The sequence below is a fragment of the Gadus morhua genome, chromosome 13, assembly GCF_902167405.1.
Source record: "Gadus morhua chromosome 13, gadMor3.0, whole genome shotgun sequence".
In the NCBI taxonomy this organism is placed as follows: Eukaryota; Metazoa; Chordata; class Actinopteri; order Gadiformes; family Gadidae; genus Gadus; species Gadus morhua.
In genome coordinates this window covers 17,529,760-17,540,661 of record NC_044060.1, presented here as the reverse complement: position 1 = coordinate 17,540,661, position 10,902 = coordinate 17,529,760, and the positions used below count along the sequence as shown (strand labels likewise).

Genomic DNA, 10,902 nt, shown 5'->3' with positions numbered 1-10,902 from the left:
ATTGTAATATCCATTTTCCTTGTTTAACCCTAACAAAATATTCTGAATACATTGTCCATGCAAATACTAAAAGATATATAAAACAGTATTGAAAAAATGACAATGACAATGAATGTGTATTTGTGAATTGAAGAGAAACATATTCTGACTTTTCATGACACGTCCTCTTCACTAAACGATGAGATTTTCCAATCTATATCACCCTTAAAGTTCCATACCGACATTATTTTCCAGTTAGATTATCGTTTTCTCTTTCTGACCCTCAACTGACTCTGTGCGTGTGTGCGTGTGTGTGTGTGTGTGTGTGTGTGTGTGTGTGTGTGTGTGTGTGTGTGTGTGTGTGTGTGTGTGTGTGTGTGTGTGTGTGTGTGTGTGTGTGTGTGAGTGAGTGAGTGAGTGAGTGAGTGAGTGAGTGAGTGAGTGAGTGTGTTTGTTTGGTAGTGATAACACTATAGTTCCAACAAGAGAGGGCAGTGAAGAGTAATTCAAGGAACCGCTCTGGGCATCATTGAGCATGCGCCTCATTTCAACGAGAAGAAACGAGTTCAGCCGATTGTCAACGATGTTGAACATCCGGATCAACAAACTCAACGGTGCCTTCGAAGAGCTAATGCTAACTACTTGGCTTCAAAGATAAAAAATATTTTTTCCAAGTGCACTCTTGGTTTCCGAAGATTTGATTTCAACACATTTGCAGCGATATCGCGGACCACGCAGACCCCAAATAATGGTAACGGAAATAAAAAGAAAAACGTCAATGACGAACTTTTTAGTGTCGCTCGTCGGTAGCTGTTATGTTAGCCAGAGCTAGGCTCCAGCCTTTCATTCCTATTCAAAATGTTTATTTACACTGCCAGTATGCAGCATACGTTACAAAACGTAATTATTACCTAACGTGCCTTCCTACCCAAGTGTAGGTGCTTTTCAGTGGGCGACACTAGTTTAAGAATCTATAATTTAGCGCAGCTAGTTACCCGATTATGGCTACAATTTCGTTAAGCACAAAACTAAAGGGGGGAAACCTCTTGTGGACGAACGGCTAAATCAGATACAACAAAGCCTCAAATGGTTAGTTTAGCCGGAAATATTGGCATAAACCTTCAAATGTATGTTGCAAATGTGTCTCGAATGTGCATATAATCCAAACGGGTACATTTTTTGTAGCTGAAACATGAATCTGCTGTGCCCTCATCACCTGTATTATCAATATATGCGATTCCAGGACAGCGATCTTTCCGACTCCGAGCCCATGCCGGGGCCTGAGAGCGGTATGGATGGCGAGAATTCACCGCTGTACTGTATATGTCGTAAACCAGACATCAACTGTTTCATGATGTAAGTAGATGGTGCTGATTCATTCCTTGCATACGTCTGTCTTGGGCCAGTTGATGGGAGGCTTTTTCGCTCACATATTTGGCCTTTACTCTGTTGGCAGTGGCTGTGATAACTGTAACGAGTGGTTCCATGGCCACTGCATCAATGTGACTGAGAAGATGGCCAAGGCAATCAGGGAGTGGTACTGCATGCGATGCAGAGGTAACTTAACTTCATCACACTCCTTTTGAATTCTTGGTTTTAAAATATTCCATGATTTAATTAGAAAATCCTATTCCATCCTCCCAGGTAAAAATTCCTCTTTGGAGATAAAATACAGAACAAAGAAATCAAAGGAGAGGGATTCTGAGCCAGATCGTGCTGAAAAGTATTACAGCAACAGTAACCCAAGCACTCCAGAATACAGGAGTGAGCGTCGACGTGGGTCTAAGGTGAGGTATCAACCTACCACTCTGATGTGCTAAGTATCATCAATGACCAATGTATATGATTGTGTTCCATGAACTATGGCCAGATAGAAAGATGTGTGGGCCTGTTTGTCATGCAGTGGTCTGACAGTAAAAATAAACATGATGTCACGAATTTGACATTGGTGTCTAATTTTCCCGCCAGGTGAAGCGTTCTGTGCGTATGTGCGGAGAGTGTGAGCCATGTAAGAAGACTGTAGATTGTGCTCAGTGTGACTTCTGCAAGGACATGAAGAAGTTCGGGGGCCCAAACAAAATACGCCAGAAATGTCGGTTCAGGCAGTGCGTGGTGCGAGCCAGGGTAAGTCGGTTAAAATTTCTATATTCATATTAGCCAATGCAGGCAGTGGGCTTGTCGTGTCTCTTGATAACAGACATTAGACTGTCCAATTTTAGACGTTAACATTTAACAAATATCTTGGGTCCTTTAAGTCCCAAATCAGTGTCACAAATGTAGTGCACCCTCTGCTGTGTACAGCAGTCCGCCGAATGACAAAAGGCTTTCTGTGTTTCAGAAAATGCTGCGTGTGAAAGAGGAGGAGTTCAATCAACGAGAGCGGCGCAAGAACGCGCACAACCGGCGCAGGCGATACTCAGATGACTACGACAGCGAGGCAGAGCTCTACCAGAAGTACAAATCCGCGGGGGGAGAGGACAACAACATGGTAGGGGGAGAATTCTCACTGGGATTATCCTTCAGCGTCAATTTGACAGTAATTTTGTAATTTGTAGTTTTTTGGGTGCTCTGATGGCTCCACAATGGTTTGCAGTTTTTGGGTTGTATCTTCATGGTTGAATGTAGTTGTGTCAGCTAAATATATTTAATATAAAGTAATGGGAAGCTTTGGTCTATAAGAGTAATAAATGTTGTTTTGAAAACACACCAATTCACTTAAAACACATTTCAAACAAAATACCAAATAAGTGATGTATTTTTTATTGATATAAACAAACGCATATGAACATATAAACATACATTTATACAATCATACATTTTTTAGGCTCTGTCCACACGGGCGAAAATGTTTTCCTTTGATGCGGTTCAGGAATATCTCCGTAAAGACGGATTCATTGCGAAACCACATCGAGCTGTAGAAACGCTGTAGTACACATTCCAGGTCCATTTGGTGCGCTGCTTGTGCTACAGAACTCATGCAAAAAAAAAGAGAAGAAGAAGAGGAGCATGCGCATAAAGCCTGCGCACTGTTTACAAACAGTCTGAGTACCTCCTGGCAGCTCTTCGCGGTGGACCTTGTGGTAACCCCGATTGTCGACGGCTGGGATTGGCAAAGGAGACACTCCAAACAGGGGTGCGGGTCAACGGTTTTAATTCGTTCACCTCACGTGTAAAAAAGGTAAAACAAAAGACAACATAAGTTCTTCCTCCTATTGGGTGAAAAGGCGCCGTCTCTGGGTCTGGTCCGGCTGCGTGGACGGCGTCTCCATCGCTCCCGTCTTCTCCCACTCAGTCCGCGTCTCTCCAACTCGGCTGTCTCCCCCGTCTTGTGCGTGTTCGGTCCTTAAGAGGCCTCTTGCGTCTCCCTCCCCCAGGTGATCCCAATGCCCTTGATTGTCCGGATGCGCGCTCCCGCGCCGCAGTGCTGAACGGCACATACCTCCCTCGGACTACCTGTCCGCGGAGAGGGCGCTGTCCCCGGTGCTGGCGTGGTGCAACCCCCCCAGTTAGCGCGGGGTTCCCACAACCTAAATAGATTTGGTGTCTGTCCGTAATCCTTTTAAGCTTATTTTGGTAAATAAATATTGCACCAGCAACCCATCAAGGGATATTATCTGACGCAGAATCGTCACAAGCATGTGGTCCGCTATTAATGTTGTCGTTCTGAGACGCCGTGGGCTAGCCAATCACTAAGGCTAGAGGGTCACGGGGCGGGGCGATGATGTTATCGTTTGCGTTTCAGGCGTCCACACGAATCCTAACACGAAACCGCATAGGCCCGGATTTATTTGAAACCACCCTGGGGCATGGTTTCAGCAAAGTGTGTTTTCGGGCGCCGGATCCATCTGGACGGTCGGCCGAAACGCTTAAAAAAAAGACTTATGCGGTTTCAGCGTAAAAAATTGGCTCCGTGTGGACGGGGTCTTAAGAGTCTTTGTATGTTGGATACAAATTGAAGAACAAAAGGCCTGGTTAGTTTAACGTTGTTTGCTCTTCCTTCCGGTTGTGTAGTCGTGGATGAGCGACGAGGATGAGGAACTGCCCTACAGCCCCGTCATGAGAAAGAAGGCCGTGAAGGTCAAGCACGTCAAGAGACGAGAGAAGAAGTTTGACAAGAAAGTAAGTTGGAGCGAAGTTGTGAGAAATAACGGATACAATAGAGATGACAACCTCCTTCATACAGCATACTTAAATGTAAAATATTGACGTGGCTACGGGTGATTGAATCCAAGCCAAAACGTACTGGGTTAGGCCCCAGTTTCCACAGTGTTACCAGTTGGCTTCCTTGAGCAACATGCCAAACCCCTTCTTGTTCATTAATAGCATGTTTCCCAGTTCACTGCAAGGCTTTTCGGATGTATACATCTGCTGGTAAAAACTATATTTTTACCATGATGCTGTTTTTATTTTCTCATTGGTCCACCAGAAAGAGTCACGGCGTCACAAGCAGAAGCAGAGGCACAAGGAGAAGACCAGGCACAGTGACAGGCCGGAGGCAAAGGACAACAGTGGCCTGCACCAGTGTCTGGGGCCCAGCTGCGTCATGGCATCACGACCAAACTCCAAGTACTGCTCAGAGGACTGTGGCATGAAGCTGGCAGCCAAGTAAGGAAACTGATTGAGGTTCTGAAATAAGGGTTTAAAAGGTTTGTTAAGTGACGGGGCTGTCTGTATTAGGGATCGACCGATTATCGGCCGGGCCGATTATCGGCGCTGATATTCGGCATTTTGACGCATATCGGCATCGGCCTTTTTTTTTTTTTTATCCGACGGCTGATAAGAGATCAATTTAAAACAGGGTTATTTCGGCTCTGATGCAGCCGCGCCTCTCTGTCTGCTGTCACTACGCTGTCTCCAGCATTGTCAAACCCACAGCCCCATCTGATTGGTTACAAGCTCTGGTTACACGCAGAGCCACGACGGACAAAAAAAGCTCAGTGTTTTGCTATTATTTTTACTTAAAGTGAAAACTGCAATGGTATAAACAACAAAAATTAAATAGTAAAAATACTATAAATAATTATGTACAAATAAACAAACCACACGCGAGCGTGCAAATCAACCACTTGCTTCACACTCGCACTCTGGGGAAGAGCCTGCTAGTTTACGCACACCCCTTGCGCATTTGTTTTCTCAACCACAAGTGAGACTGTGTTTGACATGCTGGATATCGTCAGAAAGGTATTTTCAATGGCTATTAGGATATCTAAGGCCCGTCCCCGACCCTTGCTGTCTGCTGGTGTAGCTGTCAATCAAAGTATACATGCCTCATTGGCTTGTAAACAAGGAAGTATTGATCTTACAGACATGTGTCATGTCACCGTGAGACCCTGGCGAACACAGTGGATTCCATGAATCAGACGACGATAGCGGAATTCAAACCCGTAATCGCATTTTTCCACAAAAAAACATTGCTGCGTTTCGGTTTTCTATTTTTCGGCTGCTTTGTATAAGATGGCTTGTGCATATACACAATGTAATTAGAATTATGTTATTGACCCAGCATGTTGGGGTGGAAGGGGTGGTGTAACTAAAACTTTTCCGCCAGAGGGATTTGACGATTAAGTGGTTAAAGCATTTAAATGAAGTAAAGTGTTGGAGTTTGTATTATTCAAAATATCACGCCAATATTTTCCCTTTTTCTGTAAATTAATATCGGCTCCAAATATCGGTTATCGGCCCCCTTGACTACTAATAATCGGTATCGGCCCTGAAAGAACCATATCGGTTTATCTTTAGTCTGTATGCATATATATGTAAAGTAATAAAAAATAACACAATCATCTTTCAAATAAAAATGTACTTTCCTATATTTTGTTCATTTGATTTGATGTTCCAACGTTGATAGTTACAGCTTTGAGATTAGGTTCACTCAAAATTGCAGAATTATTCAAATGTACACAAATTCTTGTGCGTGTGTGTGTGTGTGTGTGTGTGTGTTTACAGCCGGATCTACGAGATCCTCCCTCAGCGCATCCAGCAGTGGCAGCAGAGCCCCTGCATCGCCGAGGAACAGGGCAAGAAGCAGCTGGAGCGCATCCGCCGGGACCAGCAGAACGCCAGGCTACGTCTCACGGAGATGGAGCGGCGCTTCCACGAGCTGGAGGGCATCATAGCCAAGGCCAAGCAGCAGATGGTGCTGCAGGACGAGGAGGTGTGGCCTCCTTACCTCCTCTTTCACTGTTGTTGCAAAAAAACTGGCTTTTACAGTATCCGGTTCACTAACTGTTAATCATGCGTTGAAGAATTAAATGGTAATTAAAACGCTCTTAAATTTAATGAAGTTGCTCAGTTGAAAGTTATACGACTGACAATGGGGAAATGAGGGGTCAACCCCAATTCATTTACCTAGTTGAATTCAGTCGTTGAAATGAGTAACCCTCTGTGTTTTAACTGCTTTTTTCCAGACGAATGAGGGCGATGAAGACACCGACCTGCAGATATTCTGTGTATCTTGCAGTCACCCAATCAACCCAAAAGTTGCGCTGAGACATATGGAGCGATGTTATGCCAAGGTGATTTATATGTTAGTTAAATATTCTTATTTATTGATGAATAATGGGATTCATAACCTTCCTGGCTCAAAAAAAAATCTTTATTTTAGCCACTGTTGACATTTAACTTTTCTCCATTAACAGTATGAGAGCCAGACCTCGTTCGGCTCCATGTACCCTACGAGAATTGAAGGGTAAGTTGGGGGAAAAATATTTGAATGGTAAAAACATTGTATTGACTTGAAGATTAATGGTTCTTGTTATTTTTTTTCCAGAGCTACCAGGCTATTCTGTGACGTTTACAATCCACAGAGCAAAACGTACTGCAAGAGACTTCAGGTGTTGTGTCCAGAACATTCCAGAGACCCTAAGGTACACCAGCCCCCTCCCACCCCCCCCCCTTTATGAATTAAAGAGCTGTCTGACCTCTATTAGGGTTTGATTAATCGCCCAGCCCTACTATATAGTCATATTGAAGTTTTAATTGTGACTTTAATGTGGTTTTGATTATTCTTTTGTCATTTGTATGGGTTAAGCACTTTGCAACTGAAGTTGTGCTTTTGAAATGCTATAGGAATGGAAGTCCAATTGTTATAAAATCTGCTTTATTTGTTTCAATTCATTTCGCTGACCAGATCTCCACAGAAGAGGTGTGCGGCTGCCCGTTGGTTCGTAACGTGTTTGACCCGACGGGAGAGTACTGCAGAATCGGCAAGCGCAAGTGCAACAAACATTACAACTGGGAGAAGCTGAGGAGAGCAGAGGTGGACCTGGAGCGGGTCAGGGTGGTACGTCCACAGTAATACTGACCAAACCTCTGCTTGTTTTAGCATTACTCCAACCAAGACAGGGGATCTATATAGCCCTTCAGTACTGTCACGGTCATCACAGGCCACATTATATGACGTCCCCTAAGCCTAGGCCCTCTCAAGACAACAAACACAAAATTCTTCTGAGAACAACGCGGTAAACGCTAACGCTATAGTTTACGGTTTGGAAGGCTATGTATGATTGTGCTGTATTTTTTTCAAATTGCTGATGGTCAAATTGCATTAGGCCTATGTATTTATATAAGTAGCCTTTATGATGGTGTGAATGTTTTTTATGTTGTTCTAGCGTCCAGGGGCCGTATTCACAAAGCATTTTATCTTACCGCTAGGAGGGCTCCTAACTTGCGCTAAAACATTTTACGTAGGAGCTTTTTCTTAAAAGTTATTCACAAAGCCGCTGAGAACTACTCTTACTAAGGATGAATCACAAAGAGTGAACTAAGAGTGACGCGCTGTTGCTATGGATTACGTCAATTCTCGTGCGCGAGTTTAGAAGCGGTCAGTTCGGTGATTGGTTGTTCAGACAAGCCCATTAAATCACCGAAAAACAAGGAAATAGCCTAGGCTAGAAATAAATTCCTATTAAGTAGTTATAGTGCAGTTAGCAGAAATACACGCATGATGACAAGTTTGTGCAGACTAATGACGTTGTAGCCTCCACGTTCAAGAGAAAGAGAGAGAGAAAGCAAACAATAAAAATATTTAAAATTGAAAGAAAATAAATGTTATGAACTACACAAATCACTGATTTGTACCAGGGTGTTTACCTAAAATGTGTATTCACAAAGTGATCCCTAAATCCCAGTCCACTCGGTTCCTCACAGCCAAATTCATTGTCATGTTAATCGCCATCATCATCATCATCATCGTGGTCATCGTCCTCCTCATCGTCGTCATCATCATCATTATCGTCTGGCTGTAGAATTTCCCCTCCGTTTGCAGAGGTTGTGTAGAATGCACATACAGTGATGACTGTGCTCGCCCTCTCTGGGGTGAGGCGTATTTAGCCGTGGAGGACATGAAACCGACGTTTCATCTGCCCAATTCCTCTCTCCACAACATTTCGTGTATGTTTGTGTGCTCTAACATATATGGAGGAAAACAGTAAACAATAATAAATATGGATTCAACAAACAAAAGGCGTCAAAGAGCCAATACGATGTGTTATACGCATAGGACTAAGCGTAATCTGCGTAGTCACTTGCATGTTATACTTTAACTGTGCTCCCGGTTGTGGATTGAGGTAGGGTTTCAAGAGCCACGTCTTGCAGGGATAGCCACTGTCACCCAGCAAGTGACACCCAAATGGTACATCTCAAAAAGCTGCCTCAGACCGCTCTCCATTAAAATGCGCGAATCATGGGTAGCTCCAGGCCACTTTGCAACAACATCCAGTAGGCTATGTTAAAATTTGCATCAAAAACAACCTGCGTGTTGATGGAATGCACTTTCTTCCTATTGACGGACACATCATCGTCTTTTGATGGCACAATTATTTTTATGTGTGTCCCGTCAATAGCACCGACCACACTGGGCATACCTGCAATTGCCATGGCTTTGATCCTGTGTAATTGTTGAATGTCCAAAGGAAAGTTTATGGCACGGCTGTCTGATGGTTGCGATATTTTTAAATCGTCGGCATTGCAAAGTTGCATTTCCGCTGTTGCTCAATTACGTAGTGTGGCCAAACATTGTATTTCGGGACTAATCGGATTATTCCTGTTAGTCGGGGATGTTATTACATCGCACACTAACTCCACAACAAGTTTAATACCCTAACATTTCGTCTCGCAACCATTTTACGATCTTACTGAGTTAGGAGTCCTCTTGAGGACTTTTAAGCTCTCCTAGACTTAGGTGCTACTTTTAGGCCTAAAATACTTTGTGAATTGCTCTTAGTGAAAAAAGTTAGGAGTCCTAAATTTAAGAGTGACTGCCCATTATTTTTAGGAGTTACTCCTAAATTCGCCAGTTAGGACCTACTTTTAGCCCTAAGATCCTTTGTGAATACGGCCCCTGATATGTAATCCCTTCTCCTGTGCCCGCAAATAGGAGAATGTGCTACAGATACAGAATCACACTTTTAACAACTAATCGTTCTTTCAGAATGGTTCAATTCGTTATTATGATATTAACACAAAAAGCTAAACTACAATTTCAATTCGGATTGCTTTTGACAACAGATTTAGGATCCGACTGATACGGCAGAGTTTAGTTTTAGCCTTAAAGTTCGGGAAGATGAATGCTTTCCATAGTATAAGGGCACTAGTAATGTGGTTTAAACCTGTGCAAGGTTTGGAAAAATGCAATGGATCTAAGCATCGACTAACTCATAGAATGCACATCAAACCACTTGTTAAACTTAAGTGGAGAAACTTAAGTGGAGCGCAAAGCATCAAGAATGTCCCTTCTGTCTCCTGTACCTGTGCGACCACTGATGCTAGCATCACTTTGACTTGACCAATTACTAATAATTATAATAATAGCAAAGTGAGGGTGTGAATAGAATCCCACAGTTTTTCACTTTGTAACACCAACAAAACAATCAATTGTAGCATAACCAAAAAACTGTTAAAATAACAAGCTAAACTGTTTAAGTGTAATATACAATTTGCAATGTCCAAGAGGATTGTTGATTCCCATTCTGTTTTTTCTTTTTCTCAGTGGTACAAGTTGGACGAGCTCTTTGAGCAAGAGCGTAACGTCAGGACCGCCATGACCAACCGTGCTGGCCTGCTCGCTCTCATGTTGCACCAAACTATTCAGCATGACCCGTTGACAACAGATCTCCGTAGCAACAAGGACAGGTAGCCTGCCTGGTCCACACTGCGCCTAACAGGGCATTTCTGTACATAATGAGTCTTTCGAGAGCTGTGGTGTGTTAATCGAACCTTTCCTACCTATTATTCCAAGAGATTTTCCAAACTTGATTATTTTGACAATTGTACTCTTTCTTAAAGCTAAAGTGCTATATTTTTCTTGAATGTTGGAGATGGATTATTGATGAGTGGATACCATTATGCCCTTCACTGCCTAAAATAAATGAATAAAAAATAAACTCAATGTTTGGTCTTTAACCTTGTTGCAGTGCTTTTATAGTATAAAAAGGTTTTGATGCGAAATTTCATTAACCCTTTCTCTTGTCATTTGGTTCATTTGATTTTATGATTGGTATACTGGAGTAGTTACAAATTACTCTCTCCTACCTGATTCCAACATTTTGAATAATGAAATTAACTTTAAAACAGTTTTACTCTATCTCGGTTCCAGTCTACTGCTATTGACAACTGAAGTAATAGTTGGTGAATTCAAATTGAAATTTCTATAAATGTATAAACAAAAGCATGTAGCAGTTTTTCAAGTGGGAGTGGTGTACCCCTATGGGTAGTTTGAAGGATTGCAGTAGGTACTTTGGGGACATTTATTTCCAATTTGGAGTTTATGGTTTGGTTTAGGAAGGAGCTAGGAGCTGAACTACTGGTATATAGTCAAATCTATCCGTTGATCTAAGTATTTTGATATTTGGTATTACAATAATCAGAATCGCTATGTATTTGTAAACTTTAACCTTTATTTTTACAGCATAAATATCAGCTGGT

The 10,902-nt window shown here is 42.5% G+C and overlaps 1 protein-coding gene across 3 annotated transcripts; it reads left to right on the top strand.

The window, feature by feature from the left end:
• The first annotated feature begins 490 nt into the window (after positions 1-490).
• Positions 491-10,366, top strand: cxxc1b (CXXC finger protein 1b). Of its 3 annotated transcripts, none has more exons than XM_030373667.1 (14): positions 491-730; positions 1,223-1,335; positions 1,436-1,536; positions 1,624-1,766; positions 1,948-2,103; positions 2,318-2,467; positions 3,991-4,098; positions 4,406-4,584; positions 5,926-6,133; positions 6,387-6,494; positions 6,618-6,667; positions 6,749-6,845; positions 7,109-7,261; positions 9,968-10,366. In XM_030373667.1, the coding sequence occupies exons 1-14, from the start codon at positions 728-730 to the stop codon at positions 10,112-10,114; spliced, it is 1,716 nt and encodes a 571-aa protein (XP_030229527.1). In that variant the 5' UTR covers positions 491-727; the 3' UTR covers positions 10,115-10,366. The 3 variants fall into 3 exon arrangements, with proteins under 3 accessions (XP_030229527.1, XP_030229526.1, XP_030229529.1); XM_030373666.1 differs by having other exon boundaries at positions 4,397-4,584; XM_030373669.1 differs by having other exon boundaries at positions 4,397-4,584; positions 6,387-6,505.
• The last annotated feature ends 536 nt before the right edge of the window (positions 10,367-10,902 follow it).